Source organism: Fukomys damarensis, unplaced genomic scaffold (genome assembly GCF_012274545.1).
Source record: "Fukomys damarensis isolate Sample0158 unplaced genomic scaffold, DMR_v1.0_HiC HiC_scaffold_2, whole genome shotgun sequence".
Lineage (NCBI taxonomy): Eukaryota > Metazoa > Chordata > Mammalia > Rodentia > Bathyergidae > Fukomys > Fukomys damarensis.
In genome coordinates this window covers 18,241,549-18,266,727 of record NW_022900914.1, presented here as the reverse complement: position 1 = coordinate 18,266,727, position 25,179 = coordinate 18,241,549, and the positions used below count along the sequence as shown (strand labels likewise).

Genomic DNA, 25,179 nt, shown 5'->3' with positions numbered 1-25,179 from the left:
CACTGACTGCTCTTATCTTCTATATCTGAGAGCCTATCTTCGTATTCTTTTATTCTGTTGCGTACACTTTCAATAGAGTGTTTAATCTGGATACCTGTTTGAATCTGTTTTATGGGTTCCCTTTCTTTCCTATGTTGGGCGTTTATTTTTTCCATTTCTTTCTTATGCTGGGCCTTCATGGCTTCTATCATGGTCCTGAGCTCATCTATTTTTTTGTCAGTTTCTGCTCTAGAGTCTCGAATCACGACTTCCATTTTGCTCACTATCTCTATGGTTATCTGGGAAATTATTTCTGTTTTGAATTTTTCTAGCGCCTGATTGATCTGTTTTGTTACTTCCTGTGCTTTGAGTTCAGGGTGTCCTGGTGGTTCACTATTGGCCTTTTCATCCTCATTTGCCCTACTGTTTGCCATTGGTGAACTGGAAGTCTGTCCTTGAGTCTTGCTTAAGTGTTTTCTCATTTTAATTTTTGTTGTTGGACTGTCCTTGGTTTAATCTCTGGATTATCACCCAAATCTTCCTGATATAGTTGCACCCTAGCTTCTGTGTCTCTAACGACCCACGGACATTCTCATCTTCATAACATCAGAGACACAAGCTCATCAAATCAACGGCAATGCTTTACCCCAACTGATACAATCAGCAACACATTAAGATCAAGCACAACTTGGACACCGACCACCTGTGGTAGTCACTAGTCTATCACCCTTAAATCATTTGAATTCATTTGAAATCAAGAAGCAGTCCAGAACATGTCTGCAGTGAACAAACTTTTCAATATAGTATATTTACCATTTAATGGCTCAGACAGAGCGAGGATGCAAGACCCCTGATCTCAGTTAGCTGATTGCTGAACCCCATGATGCTGACTGACCTCGGGCTGCAAGGCCCAGATTGAGTTCCCCATCCTTCTGAATGGTTGAACTCTGCAACGTTCTATTACAGGTTTCCCACGCCCTTTCTTTAAAGATGTTCAAAGTTGGGAACTCAGAAAAATACCCTTGATGACCACCTCTGTCTTTGCAGAGTGGGTCCAAAGACTTCCACAGTCAGGAGGTCTGAGAGTGCCGGCGGGGCGGGGGTGGATTATGGGGATTCAGGGGCGCCCGCGCGGCTACCTTCCCGGTGCTTGAGTGATGGCTGCTGGGTCGGGAGCAGGCGTGGTTCTCCTTCCCACGGTGGATCGGGCCTGGCCTACCTTCCCGGTGCCTGAGCGATGGCTGCTGGGTCGGGAGCAGGCATGGTTCTCCTTCCCACGGTGGATCGGGCCCGGCTTACCTTCCCGGTGCTTGAGCGATGGCTGCTGGGTCGGGAGCAGGCGTGGTTCTCCTTCCCGCGGTGGATGGGGGCCCGGCCTACCTTCCCGGTACGTGAGCGGTGGCCGCTCACTTCAGTTCTAAAAGACATATTTTCTGTCCTGGAGTTTATATCTTGCACTTAGAGTTGATAAACAACAGGGCCTTTACTGTTTCTGTATTTACATTATTATTTTTGAATGGTATGGCTGAAGATGGCTAACAAGCCTTAGCCCAATAGATCTTGAATATGTACTATATTCCAGGCTCTGTTTCTTGATTCTGAGGCTATAAAAATGAATGTGGCTAGATTTATAAAATATATATAATAGTACCTAATTTTATTAAGGGCCCATAGTATGATAGGCACTCTGCTAAGTAGTTAGTGTGGAATAACTCAAACTCATAATAGTGATTATAAATGAGAATCAAGACCTATTATGTAAAGGTACAGAATCCCAATGATGAATGTAACTATTGTATACCTAGATTGTACCAATAAACTCAATAAAAAGAATAGTGATTTTCTGGGCTGTAAAATGTCTGTTCTTTTTTACTGTTCTGTGTTTTGGGTTTTTTATTTTTAATGTTCTCTGAATTTTCATACCTATGAAATGGGGTCCAACTTCATTTTTTTTTTTTTTTTTAATTTACCTATATTCCTTGCTTTCCTTTTTTTTTTTGGTACCAGGGATCAAACTGGGACCTTGTGATTGCAGGACAGGTGGCGGATCCACTGAGCTAAAGCCCCACTCAGCCTGTTGTCTCTAAAGTGAAGTGGTAAATCCAAGTGCCTAAATCGGAAGTAGTGGTGTCCCTGAGAATCTGACCTGATTTGATTTCTGTGGCCTTCTGCTGTTACAAAAACTATGTCGAGGGCCGGGGATTTAGCTCAATGGTTCGGCCGCCTACCTTGTAAATGCAAGGTCCTGAGTTCAGTCCCTGGCACTGGAGGGGGGGGTGCTGATTGTATTTAAACCATTTTTAAGGTTCTTGTTTCTGTGAATAGAGAACATTTTTTCAGTAATACAGGCAATGTGCTGTAATTTCTTTCTTTCTCCCTTCACTTTTTGTTTTGAATATTCCTCTCAAAAGACTATATTATGAAATGTAATACCAAGCTGGGTGTGATGGTCTGAGCCTGTAATCCCAGCTCTTGGGAGGCTAAAGCAGGAGGATAGTCATTGAGTTCAAGGCCAATCCGGGCTACATAGTGAGTTCAAACCAGCCTGAACTACGTACATAGTGAGACCCTGTCCGAATAACAAACGAAAAAAAAAAAGGAAATACCTCACCCTCTTGTCCATAGGCAACTGGGACACCATATTCAAGTGAATGTCTTCTCATGGCTTCTTTCATATTTAAAAGTACTTTGGAGGAACAGTATTTGTGTGAACTTCGACTAATCTGTGGTTGCTTTTATTTATCTGTTGGATCTCTTTTTAAAACTTTAGTGAATTTTTAATTACTGTTGTGGGCACTTAATTTGGGAAATTCAAGGGAGCTAGTAGGATTTGTATGATTGTGATTATGATTTGACATGATTGTATTAGTTGTTTTTGCTTGAGAATAATGTTAATTGAACTTGTGCTATTTTGATAATGTCCTTTCTCTCTTTTCAGCTATGTGATGATGATGCCATTTAAACGACAGGCTCTAGTAGAATTTGAAAACATAGATAGTGCCAAAGAATGTGTGACCTTTGCTGCAGATGAACCTGTGTACATTGCTGGTCAACAAGCTTTTTTCAACTATTCTACAAGTAAAAGGATTACTCGTCCAGGGAACACCGATGATCCATCAGGAGGCAACAAAGTCCTTTTGCTGTCAATTCAGAATCCTCTTTATCCAATTACAGTGGTATGTATTTTAGTTTGACAAACTGCTTCTACAAGGAATAACCTGTAGTTTTCTTACCTCCTAACTAGATATTTTAGGATAGTTTTAATTATTAAAATTAATCTTAACTATTAAGTTTAATGAACAAGAAAAAATAGTGTTGAAGCCAGAAAGATGAGAAAGAAGTATGATTATCATAATTAGTCACTTTAAATTTTTTATTATTTACCGTTAGTGAAAATTGTTTTACAGTAAGATGCACATACACAAGATGTTTTTAAAAATACTATTTAAATAAAAAAATTATTATAGTGCAAGACACATTGCTATTAATCTTCAGAGTACTTCCCCTTGCTTTGAACACTTAGCCCATCATTCTTGACACTTTGTGAAGCAGTTTTGGAGGTTGCTTTACAAGGTATGATTACACATTTGGGGAATAATGCTGTGGAGTGTTAGCCAACAGAAAGGCAAGCTCATAAAAACATTATAAAGCCGGGCGTGGTGGTGCATGTCTATAATCCCAGCACTTGGGAAGCTGAGGCAGGAGGATCGCTGTGAGACCAGCGTGGGCTACATAGTGAGTTCCAGGTCAATCTCAACTGCATAGTGAGACCCTTTCTCAAAAAAACCCAAACAAACAGAAATTGTAGTGTGTCCCCATCTGCATTACACACTGGATTGACAGGATTCAGCACTGTACAATTTCTGGTTCCCTTCCAAAGTCAAAATGACCATGAAAGATACATGTTTTGTTTTTGTTGTTGTTTGGTTTTTTTTGTTTGTTTGTTTGTTTGTTTTTTGTACTAGGGATTGGACTCAGGACTTTTCAATTGCCAGGCAGGCGTGGTACCACTGAGCTAAATCCCTGGCCCAAAAGTAAACATTTTGAATTGGATCATTCAGAAAATCAAGTTGCACTATGACAGTGCAACTAAATACGTGAAAGAGATCTTATAGAACTGCCACAGAAAGTGGCAAGATCAATGGGATATGTAAAGTTTCCCACTCCTTTACCCTTTTAAAAAGCCGGAAATTTATTTATTTTTTGGTACTGGGGATCGAACTCGGGAACTTGCGCTTGTGAAACAGATGGTGGAACCACTGAGCTAAATCCCCAGCCAGAAAGTCTCAGTTTAAAAAGATTTATATTCTGAACAAGGTTAATTTTCTGCCTAATACAACATGTTTCATAAAGCTAGTGACAAAGACACCTGATGTTTTTTCAAAACAGGGTTTCCCTGTGTAGTTCGGGCTAGCCTTGAAGTCATAGCAGTGCTCCTGCCTCAGTCTTCAGAGTGCTGCGATTATAGCCATGCACCATGCCTGGCTGATGCCTGATATTCTTACTTAATGACTAGAACAGCACAGTAAGGAAAGCTTCAGTTGGTGTGATTTCTAACATGGGCGTATGATTACAGCTAAATATAAGGTACTCTTTAAATTTAATTAGTCATATCTGTTTATTTTTCTAATATAAAAAACAGTACTGGGGCCGGGGATTTAGTTCAGTGGCACTGTGCTTGCCTCACAAGCTCTGGATCCTGAGTTTGATACCTGATACTACCAAAAAGAAAAAAAAAATCCAACAAAAAAAGAGTATTAATATATTTTAAATATTTGATGTTTTAGAAAAAAATACAACTAGTATAGTACAGATACTTAATTGTTGTTATATCCTTAGTACCTGATAATACAGTTGTGTGATTATAGGTGTTCAAGAAATTTTTTGAAAATTGAATCATCTTTACTCCTCAGTGAGTATTTAGATTATGAATCGCAGTGGCTCAGTCATCCTGTTTGGTGACACAACACAGTATAAATAATCTGTGGGTCTTTGTATCATTATCCCTGGAAAAATGAGCACGGGAGTTCTGATGTTCACATAGTATTTGTTACTATAATTCAAATATTATAATTTTAAACATTTCAGAGTCATATTTGGGGAAAAAATTACTTGGTTACAGTTTTGGCTTCTATGTTACTGGAGGCTGTTTTAGTCACTTTTAAGAAATACAGAGGATCCATTTAGGAGATAAAATAGGTAACAGTGCTTCTCAAACATTTTTTTAGAAGAATCTCCAATGTTAGTTTATTATGTGAGGAAGTAAGTAGTTTAAAGTTTTAAGGACTAATTTTTAAGACTTAACGTTTAAAAACTTGGGGATATACTCAGTGGTAAGTGCTTCTGTAGCATATATGATGCCCTGAGTTTGGTCCTAGTACTGCAAAAAAAATTTTTTATGTTTAACTAGTAATTAATAAAAATGAAAGTTGTTGGTTTTTTGATAAAATGGAGCATACTTTTAATGTTTTTTTAAATATAAAATGTGAAAAATATCTTGTCTTTTACCTTTATAGGATGTGTTATATACTGTGTGTAACCCTGTTGGAAAAGTGCAACGCATTGTTATATTCAAGAGAAATGGGATACAAGCAATGGTTGAATATCCTTTATTTGCTTAAAAAAATTTTTTTTTTTTGGTACCAGGGATCGAATTCAGGTCCTTGCACTTGTTGCACTTGCAAGGCAGGCAGTGGAACCATTGAGCTAAATCTCAAGCCCTGTACATTTTTAATTAATGTGTATGAATGTTGTATAAGTCATATGGAACTTTTTTCTAATTAAGCATTTCTAGATAAGTGGCATTTACTTTTTCCTTCCATAAGAATCTATTTGGCTTTGGCCAGGCGTGGTGGCACACGCCTGTAATCCCAGCACTTGGGAGGCTGAGGCAGAAGGATCACTTGAGTCCCAGACCAGCCTGGACTACATAGTGAGTTCCTGGTCAGTCTCAACTACATAGTAAGACCCTGTCTCAAAAACAAACAAACAAACAAAATCAACCAAAGAATCTATTTGGCTTAGATTATAAAAATGAGAAGTGTAATATTCATAGAACATTTGACTGTTTTGGTAAGAATAACTTGCTACCATAAAACAGTCCAGTACTTCATCTTACATTGTGAAAAATACTGTTAGATAATATGGATGTTTCTACCTTTCTGAAGTTTATCCCAAATGAGCTTCTTCTCCTGCTCTCCTCTTAATATAATTTGGAAGTAGTAAAACTTTTAATTACTGGAATTTTTCTTACCCTTCTTTCTTGAACCTTTTAAGTGGTCATAATTTATATAAGATCTTTTCTGTGTTTTTGATTAATTCATTAGTGACTAGAGCAAGTTATAAAATAGTATATATAATACTATATTGTTTTCAGTGTGAAAGATTAAACCCAGGACCTCACACATGCCAGACAAGCAGTCTGTCACCTAGCTGCATTCCCAGTCCCAAGCTCATTTTTAAATTTTTAAAGACCCCAACCTATATGTGCATGGGCATGCATAGAAAAAAATAGGGATGTATAGAAAACTTTTGCTTCTAGGAAAGCATTTCTACTTTGGATTTTTTTTGGGGGGGCGGTTTGAGACACGGTCTCACTGTGTAGTTGAGACTGACCTGCAACTCACTATGTAGCCCAGGCTGGTCTCGAACTCACAGCAGTCCTCCTGCCTCAGCCTCCTGAGTGCTGGGATCACAGGCGTGTGCCACCACACCTGGCTTACTTTTGATTTTTTAATTTTATATATTTCGTTGATTTTTTTAAAGAAATACAGACCTAGGTAATTTTTACAAAATAAAATTAAGCTAGTTAAATGATTGTAAAATCTTACCTTCTCAGAAATATATAATAATCAAGTGTATTATTTTGGCTTTTTGTAATGTTCTTCCTGCTTTTTTTTCCTTTATTGGTACATTTTAGGTATATAATACAGTTACATTCATCATTGGGATCTTACACCTTTACATGATATATCTTGGTTATTTTTTCCCCTGTTCTTAAGAACCCTACTTTTAAGAGTAAAATATTTCCTGTTTGAAGGTTGCAGATTGTCCTTTGTCAGGAAATAGGACCATTCTCTATTCTTTTTATTCCCCAGTTTATAAAATACTGTACTTCTGATGAGTTAGGATTAATGTAATTTGATTGTATTGTTTTCTTTGGCACTCTTGGGCTTGAAAATCTTATACCAAAATTTATCTAAAACTTTTTTGGCAGACATTTCCAAAGTAAAATAGTTATTCCAATTATTTTTAGTCCTTTTCTTTGTGAGTGAAAAATGATTAAATATTAGGTACCATAAAACAGTTTTCCTTAATAAAGTTTATGTTTGAATCAGTCCTTTGTGCCCAGAAAGCTAAGGCAGCACTTAATGGAGCAGATATATATGCTGGATGTTGCACACTAAAAATTGAATATGCAAGGGTAAGCATTTTTTTCACACTTAAAGAAATATTTATGCTTTGAGTAAATGATGTGAACTTACTTTATTTTCAATCTTAACAGCCAACACGTCTAAATGTTATTAGGAATGACAATGACAGTTGGGACTACACTAAACCATATTTGGGAAGACGAGGTAGGTATTTTATACATTTTAGAAATGTACCTTACCTGCTGACAGATTTTTACATGGTGTTAAGATGCCTTTTTTCTGAGATGAGCTAGTTAAACGAAAACCTTGGTGAAAGCTCTTTTTGGAAAAGGCCATGTAATGCTGGAAAATAACCTTGAACATTAGTGCCCCCTACTGGTATGTACTGAGCTACTTAAATTTAGTTCAACAAGGAGCCCATACATTACAGGCACGCCCGCAGTTCAAGGACTTGCATTTCTCCAAGCAGCTCTCTCTCTTTGGAGGAGAGGAAACTGATTCAGAATATTCCTTACAAAACTGCAAACTTGCACACTGCTTCTCTATGGAAAGGACTTTTCCCCCCAAGCTGGACGAGGCATTAAGAAGGATAGAGGACTCCAGCAGGCTGACTCTACACTTCATCATGCACAACATCGGCATCAGCAAAAAGCCCTCTGAAAAACTCAGACTTGCAATTCACCTGACTGCATACTGCATGCACCATCACCCCAAGTTTTTAAAGGAGGACACTTAACAGTACTTCAGACTTGCATGGGATGAACACCATGATAGACTGTGCCCATTTATTCAAGTTGGATGTGTACATTGGTCTGATTTCCCTTAAGGTTTCAGTTGTAGAATTTAAGACTTTTCACTAACGGAAACTAGACTTTATTTTCAATGTTGTAAATCGTAATACCCATTACTGTAACTGTTTGCAGCTTAGATTCAAATTGTTAATGGCAGATAACCAGAGTCAGTTTAACTATAGGTCTTGGGAATTGATATAATGCTCAGCCACTACATATTAAAAGATATATGGATCAGAAAAGGACATATTTGGGCTGGGGGTATAGCTCAGTGGTAGAGCATGTGTTTATCATGCACAAGGCCCTGTGTTTGATCCCCAGTACCAAAAAAAGATGCATATATGCTGCACTTCCATTTACTTTTGTTTTTGTTTTTGTTTTTCTCTATTATGGACATGGAACAAAATTCTAACAAAACAATAAGGTGTTTTATATGTAAAAGGTGTTTTTCTGTGTGTGATTTGATTTTTGTAAAGTGGCCATTTATAAAGTAATCACTTTTTGTAATGACTTAAGGTTATCATTTATGTTAATTTGTATAACTAGAAATTTTGATATTTCAAGTACAGGTGAAGGTAACATGTCTTTTCAAGTTAGAATATATTGAAACTTGGGCTGGGGGTGTAGCTCAGTGGCGCTTTGCCTGCCTGGCAAGTGCAAGGTCCTGAGTTCGATTCCCAGTACCTCAAGAAAAAAAAGAAGAAAAAATTTTTAATTTGATAAATTTGAAAATTAAGAGCATTTCATTTGAGATACAGTGTCACATATAGCCTACAAAATCTAAATTTCATGAGCATAGATTTGATAAAGTTGTTCAACTGTTGGTGGCAATTCTGGAATTTACAAATTAAAACATGGATCTTGTAAAAACAAGGGGGCTGCAGTATTGGTTACATCTCAACTACAATATCAGTGTTTGAACCACATATTGGGAAAACTTAAGATGAATGCAGTTGTAAAAGTCAACTAGAGCCGGGTGTGGTGGCACATACCTGTGATCCCAGCACTTGGGAGGCTGAGGCAGGAGGATTGCTGCAAGTTCAAAGCCAGCCTGGGTTACCTAGTGAGTTCAAGGATAACCTGAACTACATAGTGAGACCCTGTCTCAAAAACAAAAAAAAAACAAGGCAACTAGAAAAAAATTGTTTGACATCTGAAATACCTTGGTCGTTGGGTACTTTATAGTGCATGTACTCCAGCAAAAGATTAAAAAAAAAGGACAATGATTATCTTTTGCATGTGCAAATATTTAAGGCTTTTGGATGGGATGATGATTTAACTTTCAATTTCTGGGAAATCATCTTGGTTTATGTGTTTATGGGGTTGTAATTTGTTTGTATGCAATTTGGACTAGCCCCCAAATTTTTCACTACTAAATGGTATCTGTTTAACCTACATGTGGTGTAGTTGAATTCAGTATTGGAAAACAAAGCCTTAGCACTCAGAACAACAGCCTAAGTGGTTGATGAGAAATCTCTCACTTCTGTCAACTTACATTCACTAGTTACTGCACACTCAGTGTTGGTTTATTTACTTATTTGAAATAGAGTGGCATTTTTTAAAATGTCTTTTAAAAGGTTTAGATTTAGGTCTGGGGATTTAGCTCAGTGGTTTCGCCGCCTGCCTCATGAGTGCAAGGTCCTGAGTTCAATCCCCGGTACCAAAAAAAAAAAAAAAAAGATTCAGATTTAAACCATGTTCGTATATATTCTTTTAAAAGATCAGAGGCTCACACAAAGCCAGATTATATTAGTTTTGCACTTGCTTTCTAGTCAGATATTTATTTAGAAATGTGTGAGGTAGATAATTAGTGAAATATAATGAAAGGAAGTAAAACAATTTTATTTTGTTATTTTGTTATTTTTATTTTTATTTTTTTAATACTGGGGATCGAACTCAGGTCCTTGTGCTTGTGAGGCAGGCGCCGGAACCACTGAACTAAATCTCCCCGGCCCTTGATGCTTTCAAAGGAAAAATTTCTTGTTTTCTAATTTGTTACAGACAGGTAATTATATTCTGACAAGACTATAGCAGTTTATGCTTTTGTTTTTTTGGAACTGGGGATCGAACTCAGGATCTCATGCTTGCCAGGCAGATGTGCTGCTGAGCTACCCTCCCCTAGTCCTGTGCTTTTGTTTCTGTATTGATTTTAGTACAGATGATTTTGAGACCTTCTGTGTTTGGCCCAAATAGAAGCCTTCATGTCTTTTTCTACCAAAAAAAAACTTTATTTAAAAAATATTTTAGAGAGTTCTTTTCACCCCTGTTAATGTGTTAGTGAAAAGAATCCTTAGCCTGAACCTGAAGGGATCCCTCCAGAAGTGTGAAGCAAAACTTGAATGTATGTGCATCTTTTGGGGAAGAATACCCACAGCTTTCAGTAGATTTCATTCAGTTGATTCATGAGAGCTTACAAAACACTATTTATAGACTGATTTATTCAGTGCTTGTCTTCTCTGTGCATTTCTGTTTGTTACTTCATATTAGGTAGTGAATGTTTCAAATAATGACTAAGAATGATAATGTATAGCTGAAAGATACCTTGGAAGTCATCTACTCTTCATTCTTTCATTATGTGAATGAAGATTGAGTTTCTGTGACTGTGTAGCAAATTAGTAGTTCAGTTGGAATCTTTTGATTCCCAATCTAGTTCTCTTTCCTTTAGCACACTGATCAGTGCATATATCAAGGCAGTTAAGCCTTGAAGATATTATGGTGGTTTTGGTTTTAAGATTGTGTAACAGATAAGGAATTGTATTTAGTGTTTGGTGGCATATTCTTAAACACAGAGGAATAGTAACAGATTGGCAGACTGGATTGATTCAAGAACAGTGAGACTTAAATGATGAGAGAGATACTGGAAGACATGTAATTAATAAAAAGGAACTATGAGTATTTACACTGGAGAAGCAATGGCTTTGGGAATATAGGGGGAAGGGTCACAATAGCTTTTCAAGCATATGAAAGAGGTTTTAGTTATGACTGAGTCTGTAAGGCTCCAGATGGGCTTTAGAATATGGTTAGAAGATTAATTTCTATGTAATACCAAAATTGATTTTCTTATAATTTAAGATATTTGAAAAACTTATAAGAGAAGGTAGCAAGTACTTGTTTGTTATCATTTATTGGGTAAGCAGAGACTAGATGGTCCCAGTTAATAGGGATGATAGAGTTTTCATATTGAATAAAAGTTGAAGTAGATGACCTCCTTAGTCCCTTTGAAGGCTGATACTTGGAGTAGGTAATTACAATTGTGTTTCTCTAGACTGAAGTGAAAAAAGTATTTCTCATCTCCCATAAAATGCTATTTGTTTAGGTGACTAAGGTTATATAGAAAGCCTCCTTCTGAATTTTAAAAGATCAGAATGACCAGAGCTTTAAGTTACATATACAAAAAGTCTTATTGGGCATTGTAATTTAATCAGGAAACTCTAAAAGTATTGTACTGTGATTTTTGAAATTTTATTGATCAATATAAGTTCTGTTTTGGAAATTGCAAATAATTTTTTAATTGATTTCTCAAATCAGATTTGGGAAAATTGGCACGCCTTTCCTGAAAATATAACTAGAATAAAAGTTATCCTTTAGAGTATTGTAGTATTCTCATCCAATAATGTAGCCCCCTTGGTTAGCTTTATCTTGGCATATTTAAACTTTGGGAGTTTCTCATATTCTGCCTGATGTTAAGGTCTATAGATGATGGCCCATATATGATATGATATGAGCCAGTGATGTTCAAATTTTCAGCTCTCAAGTCAGGTGATTGTAAATATGTATATATCCATTAAAAATACTCTGTGTTTACTGATTGTGAAACCATGTAATACAGGTTGTTGTTGGCTTATGCTGAAACTTCTTGAAAGAAGCCCACTTTGAAAATGTGTTGCTGTTGAAGCTAATAGTATGATTCAGGTACTGTCTTTCAAAAGTACTGAATTTAAAGCTTGTTTTAAAGACATGTATTGGTTAACAACTTCTGTACAGTGTCAAAACTCTAGCATTGTGTACATTCACTTCTTGCAAAGTTATCTCTTCCCTTAAATTTGAACATGTGATTGTATTTGGCATTTGCCAAAAAGTTATTTTCAAGTTAAGTGGAATTTGTTAGGTAGAATTATTTTCTTAAACTTTTGGTGTTTGTATTTAAATTGGATGTGAATGGATGTTTAAAGTTAACCAGGAGCCATATTTCTTTTATGAAGTATAATGGATGCTTTGAATGGTGTTTCCCATGTGAGAACTCTGTTAAGTGCTTGGGTCAAAATTGTTAAAACCATGTTTCTACTTTTGTGTCAGATAGAGGAAAGGGTCGCCAGAGACAAGCCATTTTGGGAGAACACCCTTCTTCGTTTAGACATGATGGCTATGGTAAGTTTGTCAAGGCAGAAGGAAGGTAGTATAGATGAATTGTTAGAATTTTTGCATTTCTGATGAAGAATGGCTCGTTTCTTGCCTCCATATTCTTCCTGCTTACTTGATGTGGTTTACATGGGGAGTAGTCCCTTCTAATGTGTTCCCAAGAAGTTGCCCAAAATCCTTTAAAAGCATAGGATATCCTTTAAAAAGGATATTGATATACCAAATAATTCTTGAGATAAATTGAGAGCTATTGCTTGGGGATCGAAAACCTTTTTGACATTATATTTGGTTTGTTTTGATTTATAGTGGGTTCTGCACTGTAAGGATTATAAAGAAAGGGGCATTATAGCTCAGTAAGTTTATTTTCATCTTGCAATTATAAGCAGAGAGGAATTCTGAGTAATAAAAGCAGAAAAAGTGGAATATCTGCCAAAAAGGAATCATGCTTCTTGTTTAAACTTTTCTTTTGGTGTTATAGTTAGTATCTTGGCTTTGGTTAAATTTGTTTGCATTTAATTACCTTTTTAAATTTCTCAGCATTTGTTATTTGCTGTGATGATAAATTAACCTGAAACGTAGAATTAGATCTTACCTAGAAAATAAGTTAGGCTTCAGACTATTCTAAGTAATGTTGGGAATTGCTGTTGATAAGACTTAACTGGCTGTAAATTTACTTTAAGTAGTTTTAGTTTTTAAAAGCCATTTGATCTCCTATGCTTTAAAGTTGAAATATAGTACTATTAGACATGGTAAGAAATAGAGATTGCTGTATTGTACTCTTGGAATTTATCATCAGAAAAGCCTCTGATATTGCCTTTTATCTTGAACATTGTCAAATTGCTTTTTAGGACTGTTCTTAGCTGTTTTAGCTTACCTACTTAGTGTCCTTTTGTCTGGACTCCAGAGGGTTTTTTTTTTATTATCTTTTTGAGATTTATTTCTTGTATATGTGTTTTATTTAAGGATTTCTAGTAATCTGTATGACAAAGGTTTTTTAAATCATCAGAAAGAGTCCTATCACAGTTTTAGTGAGTGTGTTTCTTGATCATTTTTCTTAGTTGTTTCTATAACAATAAATATTAAATGTAGTTGTATGGTTAGTTTTGGTCTTGTAAAGAAACACTTTTGGGGAATCTCTTGTACTTGATAATAGAGTGTTGTTTTAAAAATTGTTAATTACTAGTTTGTAGTATACTTGTGGAGTTTAATATGTCAGTGGTGATCAGTTAAGGGCTTCAAACTGGTTAAATGTCTTACCAAAGGGGAATAGACAAACTGAAAGAATAAGTGAAGGCCAAGGAACTCTGCTGCAGTGGTATTGAAACTGGTTTTCAGGTGTATTGCTTTATAACCAAAAAATTGTACAAGCAAAGTGCATTATTACATGCCTTGCAAAAATGTTATTACTATTTGTATTACTATTACTACTACTACTACTATTACTATTATTTGCCAAATTTGGGTCCTTGTGCTTGCAAGGTAGGCGGCGGAACCCCAGCTAAATTTAGTAAGCTAAATCCCCAGCCCCAAGAACTTTTTATTTTTAAAAAGTTATTGTGAAATTCTTTGATAGTTACATGTGCCAGTTTATTGTGTGTAGGAATAAATCTTTAAAATGTAAACTTAAAGAAAAAGTGCAAAATTCTTCAGAGTGACAGTTACTAAATGGGCATCATTGAGGTTCTGCAGAGTCCTGCTGAGAGGGAGTAGTTGCGTTGGGGTTATGACAGGCGTCCATTCTGAGCTATGTCCGTTAAGATAATGAACTTTGAGGTTACTCTGTTCTGTTTTCATAGAGATGTGATGGGTTATGAGAGAGAGTGCGTGAATAAAAAGAGGTGGAGAAGAGAAGAGAAGCAAGATGAGAAAGTAGGAAAAAGATGTCTCATCTTTCTTACCTTGAATAATATAGGTAACAAATACTGGAGATAACGTAATTCTGGTGGCTGAACATCATAATTACAAACGTTATTTATTCTCATGCACTGATTATGGTTGTTATCTAGGATTGTGAGTGGATCTTACTGCTTTTAGACCCTAGCCAACCTAAGCAGAGAATGAAAATTTCCTACTGTTCCTTTACTGCAGGACTTTCCATATCCTATGAAAAAGAAATAGATTATAATGAAATATTGTTACTGTACAGGCAGATGGTAGTGGCATAGAGTCAATGTAATGTCAGCATGTGCTTCTGCAGTAGGGCTAATAAACACAATTGCTATTTGAACTTTAGTATAAAGTAGAGACCCGAATATGTATAGTTACTAAGGATTCACTCACTATGAACTATATTGTTTGGGTAAAGTACCAATCATCATAGGGCTAGGGGTTTAGCTCAGTGGGTCTGCCGCCTGCCTCATCTAACAAAGACCAATCATTGTAAAAAGGGCAGTTAAAAACCATGAACAGTGTAATCTGTATATTGATCAGCATTTCTCCTTAAAGTTGCAGAAATTCACACCATGATGTTTCTATGCAGTTTAGTGTTTCTGTGTAATTATAAATACCAGTGGTATTTAGAATATTAACAATTAGAATTCACCATAATCTTTTAATAGCATGTGTGAACACCAAAATTTAAGAAAGTCGGGTAGGTGACAGCTGTCTCTTAGACACCAGAATTTAAGTCGGTGGGTGACAGGTGTCCCTTAGACTTAATGTAAAAATGAAGTCAACGGCATTATATTTTCTTTTTGAGAAATGAAGGAACTTGGGTTTTGGATTGTTTGTTTTTGTACATTAGGAGGACTTTTGTATACACCCCAGTCTATGCTATAATCACTAACTTAGGCACACCTGAGATGTAAAGGGTTTATGTTTCTTCTGAGCTACAAGGAATCCTTCTTAGTTGCTGCTTCTGAGTTTTTCTGCTTCTCTTCTTGTTGGTATAAATGTGCTCTTTGCCCACTTTTAGTTTGGTAAACTAGATAAAGTTGTTTAGAATGATACTTAATGTTAGCAGGTTAATTCTTGATGAAGTGTAAATTTAAGAAATGTAAGAGATCTCTAAAGAGATGTAAGTTTGGTTTTTTTTTTTTTTTTGGACAATTTTAGATATTCAGGCATTATTCCCTGCTGAGTCCTTGATGATGTTAAAAAAACAAAAAACAAAAAACGCTGCAAACCATTACATAAACTAAAAGTTTGAGTCTGTGTAGTTGAGACACTAAACCAAAGTTTTAGTTTCCTAAATTAGAATAAAATACTAACCTGAAAGTATGTTACAGTAAAATATATTCAAGGAAGGACCTTTTTGTGGAACTAAAGATGTTCTTTTTGTTATATCTGTATAGAGATAGCTTCCTAGGTCTCACTGTTTATTGTTCTTCCAAAAGATACGGGCAATTTTTTTTTTTAAAGTTTGAGGTATCATTTATATACAGTATAATTACATTATAATTTATATACAGCCCAGAGTTTTATGGTGGGTGCACCTGACCCCATACCCTAATCTTACATATGTTTTTTTAAGTTACCATTTAAGAAAAGTATACAACTTTAGCCTGTATGCAAGTCAAGATCAGAATATGAGGGGGCCTGGGATTTAGCTCAGTGGTTCCACCATCTGCCTTGCAAGCACAAGGACCCAAGTTCAGTCCCCAGTACCAAAAAAAAAAATCAGAATATTAAATCTTGTCAAAACAAATACAGATTTTGTTAGTTTTCTACAGTTAATGTTTAAATAGTCGTACTTGAAGGGTTGTATTTTTTTTTGTATATACATCAAATTTGGTAACATTAAAAGTTGTTTTTTGTTTTTGTTTTTTACATTTACTGTGGGGGGGCGGATATGGTTATAGGGGTATAGCTCAGTGGTGGAACACTTGGCTGGCATGGGTTCTATCCTTAACACCGAAAAAGAACTATTTTTTGTATGGTGAAGTGCCATTTTTTAAGTATTTATGAATGTAACTGTGTGTATGTTTTATTTGGGTCATTTTTATAGGATCCCATGGTCCACTATTACCTTTACCAAGTCGTTACAGAATGGGCTCTCGAGATACACCTGAGCTTGTTGCATATCCACTGCCACAGGCTTCCTCATCTTACATGCATGGAGGAAATCCCTCTGGTTCAGTTGTAATGGTTAGTGGATTACATCAACTAAAAATGAATTGTTCAAGAGTCTTCAACCTGTTTTGCTTATATGGAAATATTGAAAAGGTGAGCTTTCTTGTATATTAGTTTCTTTTGCTAGATTATCTAGTGGTAGTTCTGAAAAGGCTTCAGACAACATATTTTAAAAGCTGGGCATAGTGGCTCACTTGTGTAATCCCAGCACTTAGGAGGCTGAGGCGGGAGAATCGCTGTGGGTTTGAGGCCGACCTGGGCTACGTAATGAGTTCAAGGCCAGCTTGTGCTACAAAGAGAGACTCTTGTCTCCAAAAAAAAAAAGACTTTTCCTTGTATCAGAAATAGCCAAGTTCTTTTAGTAGTGGCCCTCATAAACTAGAAATCCATTGTATATGCACTTCAGACTTTTCTTACTTTTTGCTAAATGATTAGTATAGGTTGTTGGCACTAAAATATTTTTGAAATAACTACTGTAAAAGTCCAAAACAATAGTTTAATCAAGTAAAAGGCATACAGCCTATATAGACATTCCTCAAGTTATGGGGCTTGACTTACTATTTTTCAGCTTTAAGATGATGTGAAAGTGATACACATTCAGTAGAAATTGTACATTAGATTTTGAATTTTAATCTTTACTGATGCTAGGCAGAAGCACTAAAGTACTCTTCCTGTAATATTGGGAAGCTACAGTAAATCACAGTTCTTGGCGATAACAAGGGTAAACAGCTGATACTCTGCAGTGTATTCTGTTGCTAGGCTGTGACATGAGGTATGTTAAGAGCAGTTACTTCAGTGGAGCTTGGCCAAAAATGTTAAATTTTTGGAGAACTCTACACTTGCCTCCTAAATGCTATGAAATGAGTATCTTCTGAAGAGCAATGCTTTTGTTTTAGTTTAGCATTTATATTTGAAACTGACAGAACATTTAAATCCCATAAAAATGCTATTTTCCCATTTTAAGTGGTTTTAATTTTTTTCTACAATGATAAAATAATAAGCATTGAGTCACGTGTATATGGGAGAGCATTGCTTGAAAAGTTGGTGCTCTTAGGTCTTGGCCTGTTAAATTTTAAAGTTTCTGGAAGCAGCTTTTCTGGATTCAGAAATATGAATTTTCTCTAATTGTACTAAAAGAAGAAAGAAATCTCCACATCTGATCTGAGGGATGACATGGGATATTTCTTAGGGCCTCATTCTTTTTTTTTTTTTTTTTTTTTTTTTTTTTTTTCTTTCTTTTTCCGGGGATCAAACTCAGGACCTGTGGCTTTCCAGGCAGGTATGGTGCCACTGAGCTATATCCCTAGTGGAATATTTCTACTTATGTAAGTGGTTAATAAAACATAGGGTAGACTTAGCAACTTTGGTGAAAGTAGATCAGATTTTTTTCTTGCAGATTATTTATCTTAAGCATGGGAGTTTAAAGCGAGGGAACTGCATTTTGATAACTAAACCAGGCTTTCCATGTGTTTTTGTTTTGGTTTTGGTATGGGGATAGAGCTCAGGTCCTTGCACTTTTGAGGCAGTCGGTGGAACCACTGAGCTAAATCCCCAGCCCTCCGTGTATATTTTAACTTGCATTACATAGTATTACTTCGTTTGTGCATTTTACATATATAGGCAAACCAAGCTCAGGCAGTTCAATATACAGTGCATCTTTTTTTTTTCTTTTTTCAAGACAGAGTCTTGATATGTAGTTCAGGTTGTCTTTGAACTCACTGTGAGCACAGACTTCAGCAATCCAGCCTTAGCCCCCCAGGTGCTGGAATCATAGGTGTGTCCCATAATTCCTGGCTACAGTACATCTGTAGTAGATCTCTGTCTTTTTGTGTTACAAATTGTCTCATGATTTAGAAACCCAAATAACTTTTTTTTTTCCCCTTTGGTACTGGGGATCAAACTCGCAAGTCCTTGCTCTTGAGAAGCTGGCAGTGGAACCACTGAGCTAAATCACTGGCCTTCAAAAACTTTTTCTAATAAAATTAAATCGTTGTAATCCTTTAAAGATGTATACAAAGGTAATTTTTCCTAATTTTGGGAGGGAGATTTAGCAATGTAAAAAGTACAGGGCCGGGGATTTAGCTCAGTGGCTCTGTCGCCTGCCTCCCAAGCACAAGGACCCAAGTTTGAACCCTGGTACCAAAAAAAAAAAAAAAAAAAAAAACCCACAAATAACATAGTTACTTTTCAATTTATAAGGTGTTACTAGATTAAATCAAGGAATAAGAACTGATCACAAGAAAACAAATGATTTCAAATAAAGCTGAAAAGTCCTGCTACGACTTAAGTTTTGTTCAAATATCAATATAGTGTAAAAATGCTAAGATAGCTGTTTAAATTAGTAACTGAAGTGATGAAAATAAATACCATGTTGGCCGGGCATGGTGGCACACGCCTGTAATCCCAGCACTGGGGAGGCTGAGGCAGGAGGATCGCTGTGAGTTCAAGACCAGCCTGGACTACATAGTGAGTTCCAGGTCAATCTGAACTACATGGTGAAACCCTGTCTCAAAAAAACAAAAAAATAAAAAATAAATACAACTTTGAATTTGTCTTGTAAATATGTCCTCAGAATTCCCTTTAGGTTGACAGGTAAGAACAAAGTGTGTTCAAAGTGTTCTCTATGCTAGTGGTACTTAATAGTAGTTACTTAGGGACTTTGTTACTTAGGCCCTATACTGAATGATTTATCACACTTTATTCCATGCTAAAATTGAAATAATATAAGAGGATAAATATAATCTCTGCCTAAGATGTCACAAAAAGCTATGAATTACTGCTTCATTTGAAAATTGCTCTATATTAGGCTTACTATGTTGTCTCAAGGCTATTTTTTGTTTTTTGTTTTTGATATATAGGGTCTGCTATGCAGTTCAGGCTGACCTTGAACTGTGTGGTTGAGGCTGGCCTTGAATTTGTAGCCATCCTCCTGCCTCAGCCTCTCCAGTGCTGGGATTACAGGCATGCATCACCATACCTGGCTTGTATTATTTATTATATAGCATCTTTATTTATTGCCTTAACAGACCTCTGCATAGTTTCATTATTTACTTTTTAAAACATTTTTTTTACTTGGTCATGGTGGTGCGCGTCTGAACTGCATAGAGAGACCCTATCTCAAAAAAAAAAAAAAAAAGAGTATGGCATCTGTTTAGCTATAAATGTCTCTTTATGGCTGAGTAGTACTCCATTTTATTTTTTAAAATCTCCACATCTATAGAATTATATTCTTTAACATCATTGGATTTTGCTGAGTAATATGTCTCAAACACAGCAGAATACATTTAAGATTCTAAGTGATATTTTGTATTTGACTTTAACTACTCATACTTATAAAATTTCTATTATTGTAAAAAGTAATTAAATGATCACTTTTTTGGGTATTTTTTTATTTGCAGGTAAAATTTATGAAGACCATTCCTGGCACAGCACTGGTAGAAATGGGTGATGAGTATGCTGTAGAAAGAGCCGTTACACACCTTAATAATGTCAAGTTGTTTGGGAAAAGACTTAATGTTTGGTAATTACTTATCTTTTTTTTTTTTTTGGTTCTGGGGATTGAACTCGGGTCCTTGTGCTTGCAAGGCAGACCACTGAACCGCTGAGCTAAATCCCCGGCCCGGTGATTACTTATTTTAAGTGATACATTTTTTTTGTTTTGCTGTGGGTTTTTTGTTGTTGTTGGTTTTTTTTTTTTTTTTTTTTTTTTTTTTGAGACAGGGTCTCACTATGTAGTTGAGACTGACCTGGAACTTGCTATGTAGCCCAGGCTGATTTTGAACTCACAGTGATCCTCCTGCCTCAGCCTCCCCAGTCCTGGGATTATAGGCATGCACCACCACGCCCGGCTTGGTCTTTTTTATTAGAAACATTGACTTTGACTTTGGAATACTTTATAGTAATAGCACATACAAAACTATCAGGCAGTAGTATTGTCATTTTAGAAAAGTTTTAGGGTTATGTAATTTATATTTTATTTAGCCATACCTAGTTAAGTTTTAGGCTCATGAAACAGCATGTTAAAATACGCACATTTTTTACATTAAAGGTTCAAGTCTCTCTGTGGTTCAGGCTGGCCTTGAACACACTGTGTAACCCAGGCTATCTTTGAACTTGCTTCAATCCTCCTGCTTCAGCCTTCCAAGTGCTGGGATTATAGATTTGTGCCACCGTGCCTGGCTTATGTTGTTTTCAGTATGAGAATATATTTAATAAATTTTCTTTCTAATTCTTAAACAATAAAGGATTGATTTTTAAGCCAAACTGAATACAGTTGGCCTTCTGTGTCTGTAGATTCTGTGCATATGGATTCAACCAACCACAGATAAAAAATATTTAGGAAAAAATATTCCATTTATACTGAAATTGTATAGATTGTAATTGTATAAATTGTAAGTATTATAAATAATCTAGAGATGGTTTAATATATATCGGAGGATATAAATAGCATATATCTAAGTACTACACCATTTTATATAAGAGATGAGCATCCTTGGGTTTGAGTATAAGGTCCTGGAACCAATCCCTGTGGATACCAAGGGATGACTTTTACTGTATTTAAATAGCCACATGTACCTCTTGTTAAGATTCATGGAAGCGTTTTGAGACTGACTACCTGTTGATATGTGTTTTTCTTTTCCCATCTTCAGTGTGTCTAAACAACATTCAGTTGTTCCAAGTCAGATATTTGAGCTGGAAGATGGTACAAGTAGCTACAAAGATTTTGCCATGAGCAAAAATAATCGCTTTACAAGTGCTGGCCAAGCATCTAAGAATATAATCCAACCACCTTCATGTGTGCTGCATTATTATAATGTTCCATTGTGTGTTACCGAAGAGACCTTCACAAAGGTAGGCACTAAAATACAAATGTGTGTAGAATGTTGACATGTCCTGTTTTAAGATTTGTATAATATCTTAGCCTCATTTTTAAAAAGGCTTTCTTGTTCTGATTTTGATATTAATAGCAAAAAGTTACTTTGTAGGATTTCACTATTTTAAAATATTTTTCTCATAGAATGGCATATTAACCTAAAAATATATTTGATTTAGCTGGGTGTGGTGGTACACACCTGTAATCCCAGCACTCGGGAGGCTGAGGCAGGAGGATCGCTAGGTGTTTGAGACCAGCCTGGGCTACATAGTGAGTTCCAGGTCAGTCTCACCTACGTAGTGAGACCTTGTCTCAAAAAAAAAAAAATTGATTTCATTCATTCATATTACACTTGAGGCTTACATACTGCTTTATGTGTGTGTGTGATACCGGGCATTGAATTTGGGACCTTGTGCTTGCCAAAGAGCAGGCAGCAGAACCACTGAGCTAAATCCCTGGCCCTAGAACTTACTTTCTACCCCCAAAAAGTGGTAATACTATTTTGGCAATATTTTGTATTAAGTTTCACCTTTTTTTGGCAGTTGTGTAATGACCATGAAGTTCTCACATTCATCAAATATAAAGTGTTTGATGCGAAACGTAAGTAACATTCCCTTTTCTAAACTTTTTTAGACAAAATTGATGACAAGCAAATAACTGGATTTCTGTGTCTTTGTTTTGTTTTAGCTTCCGCCAAAACCCTTTCTGGGCTATTAGAATGGGAATGCAAAACTGATGCAGTGGAAGCTCTTACTGCACTTAATCACTACCAGATCAGAGTCCCAAGTAAGTAAAATGCTTTTTTCGTGTAGGAATTAACCTTCAGAAACTTTGCCAGTGATTTTTTTAAATGCTTAGCAGGATTTCTCTGTGTCTCTATCCCTCTGTCTCTCCCACTGAGCTAAGTCTCCTCTGCAGCTTTTTTGTTTGTTTTTAGAGAAGTACAGGAAAAAAAGGTCATAGAATCCCACACCTAAGTAATCCCTGTATTAGTTACCTATAGCTATATAACAACTTGTCCTAACATTTAGCGGTTTAAAACAACAAACATTTACTATTTCACTGTTCCTGAGGGTCAGTAATCTGGGTGCAGTTCAGCTGCATAGTTGTCTGATGAATTTGCATTTAAAATTGAATGACTCAGTGTGAGTGGGGCTGAAAATCTGCTTGGAAGCTCACTCATGTGATTGTCAACAGGCCCAATGAAGCCACATTGGCCATTTCATAGTAGCTAGCTTTCCCTCAGAATGAGTGATCCAAGTGCTTTTATAATTTAATTTTGGAAGCAGCCTACCATCACTTAACATTGTATTCTTTTGGTCATGCAGAACATGGTATAGTTTTGTGAATATCAGGAGAGAAGGGATCATTTGGGCTAACTTCCATATCTGTTGATCATTTCAAAGGAAAGCAGCAGTACATGTATATAGTTAGAAAAGATAGTGTGTAAAGAAACAATATAAAAAGTTAAAGCTTCAGGAGGCTGAGGCAGGAGGATTGCTGTGAGTTTGAGACCAGCCTGGGCTACATAGTGAGTTCTAGGTCAGTCTCAACTACATGGTAAGACCCTGTCTCAAACACCGCCCCAACCCAAAAGAATAGGAATCTAGTAGTGAACAAAAGGTACTGCCCTTTTTGGAGCTTGCTGTCCAGTAAAATCAAAGCATAGTTATCTTCCCCTTAACAAGTTTTCGTATATTCCTGACTCTGATACTGTAAGAAGATGAAAGAATTTATTGTTAATTCTAGGGGAAAGTTTGATAAAGTGAACTATTAACTTTTATTTCTAAAAATTTTTTTTTACAGATGGTTCCAACCCCTACACTTTGAAGCTTTGCTTTTCTACATCCTCCCATTTATAAAAGCATGTTAGAATTTATGTCCATCTTTATTACGGTTTTAAAGCCACAGTTCATTAAAAAATAATCTAAAATAGTTCATCTAATGTTGCCTTGCTTACTTTAAGATCTTGTTCTGTAATAAACATATTTTGCCTTGAATAAATTTATTGTAAACTTAAGTACTGTTTTCATTTTCAGAATATCATAATGTAGACTCTACAGCTTTGTTGTAGATTATGCAAATATATGATTTCTAAACTTACGACTATAATTTTTCTTCCACAGTAAAAATATATTTACATTCTTAATGCTAATTATTATCTGCAAGTATTTTTCCATGTGTATGAAAATTAATGCAGGTGAAAGTATTACATTTAAATAGAATTCTTATATGTTTAGATGTTTAAGTATGTTGCAGTTACTCATTAAACATAGCTTGTATTTATTTAATGAAATTGAATAACATTGCACATGTTGACTTAAGTACTACAGATTTAGCTGATTTTATATTTTGGAAAAGTTAACAGACATGGATACACTTGTATAGCATGCACTCAAACTTATTTAAACTGGTGTATTTTTTTTAAGTCATTGTCCAATTGTATTGACATGCTTTTGTTTCTAGTTCCAGTTTGGAGGTTTTATAAAGTTATAACAATGACCTAATGTGTTCATTTTCATTTGTTGTGTGTGATTTCATCTTGAAAATATATCAAGTATTTGGCATGGAGGGTTTTTTTGGCATTGTAGTTTTGATAGAAGTTATAATTAACAATTTTCTGTGTAATAATCTGGGATCTGTGGATTGGTTTTAGAGAGCCTATGAGCCCCCTAAAGTTATATGTAGATGTTTGGGTATTTGCATTTTTATTTTTTACTTTTCATCATAATAATATATATTTTTCTATATGGTGCAATATTTAAGGATCTAATTTTATTTTTTATTGAAACAGATACCTCTTTGTCTCAATACCATTTATTAAACGTTCTCTCATTGGATGTTTCTCTTTTTTTTTTTTTTTTTTTCTTATTTTAGATAGTTTTATATTTTGGCAAAAAAGGTTTAAGGACTAGTTAATATTAAGAGACTGTGTTGGCATGCGTAAGTTTTCAGCTGTTGTGTTTTGTTTTGATGCTGGGGATCAAACGCTGGTCCTTGTGTGTGTGAGGTAGGCAGTGGAATAACTGAACTAAATCCCTGGCCCATCTGTTTCGTTTTTTTGAGACAGGGTCTCACCATGTAGTTTGGGCTGGCCTCAAACTCTCAGCAGTCCTGCCAGTCTTCTGAGAGTGGGGATTACAGGTGTGCACCACCATACCCGGCCTACTTTTTAATAATAGAAACCTAATGTACCCATTTTGTTTTTATTTTTGAAAGAAGGGAAGATAGGCATGGTGGTTCACACATGTAATCCCAGGCAGGAGAGAATCACTGTGAGTGAATTAGAGGCCAGCCTGGACTACATAGTGAGTCTTAAAAAACTAGTCACCCCCTGAATGAATAAATGAAGGAAGAATAAATTTCATCTATCTAGAATAACTAAGTTTATAATTGTCAGTAGCAGATCTTGAGACTTTTAAACTAAGTTCCAGGTAAAAGTTCAATTTAGGCCTATGTAAATGATTTATTTCTAATGTTAAAGTAAAAAATCCTTAAGCCTTTTAGAAATGAGCCGTGATTTTAAAAATGTATTTTTTTATTTAAAAAATTTAAAAAATAATAAAAGAATTTTAAGAGTTGTTGAATGGAAAGTTTAGATGGAAACTAAATGCACATTAATATTTATTTGCCATTGATTTTTTGACTTCCGAAGCAGGCAGCAGAATCACTGAGCTAAATCCCCAGCCCTTATTGAATTTTTTTTTTTTTTTTTTTTTTTTTTTTTTTTTTT

At 35.7% G+C, this 25,179-nt stretch overlaps 1 protein-coding gene across 1 annotated transcript in view; it reads left to right on the top strand.

The window, feature by feature from the left end:
- Window positions 1-23,947, top strand: part of Hnrnpll (heterogeneous nuclear ribonucleoprotein L like) — a gene marked incomplete at its 5' end in the record, with an annotated part of 40,323 nt that extends 16,376 nt beyond the window's left edge. The window contains 11 exons of the mRNA XM_010604981.3: window positions 2,918-3,155; window positions 5,496-5,581; window positions 7,306-7,402; window positions 7,484-7,556; window positions 12,440-12,511; window positions 16,449-16,666; window positions 19,972-20,093; window positions 21,223-21,424; window positions 21,989-22,046; window positions 22,134-22,232; window positions 23,253-23,947. Of these exons, the coding sequence (XP_010603283.1) occupies window positions 2,918-3,155; window positions 5,496-5,581; window positions 7,306-7,402; window positions 7,484-7,556; window positions 12,440-12,511; window positions 16,449-16,666; window positions 19,972-20,093; window positions 21,223-21,424; window positions 21,989-22,046; window positions 22,134-22,232; window positions 23,253-23,308 (1,321 nt within the window). The remainder of the gene's footprint in view (window positions 1-2,917; window positions 3,156-5,495; window positions 5,582-7,305; window positions 7,403-7,483; window positions 7,557-12,439; window positions 12,512-16,448; window positions 16,667-19,971; window positions 20,094-21,222; window positions 21,425-21,988; window positions 22,047-22,133; window positions 22,233-23,252) is intronic.
- Between the last annotated feature and the right edge of the window lie 1,232 nt (window positions 23,948-25,179).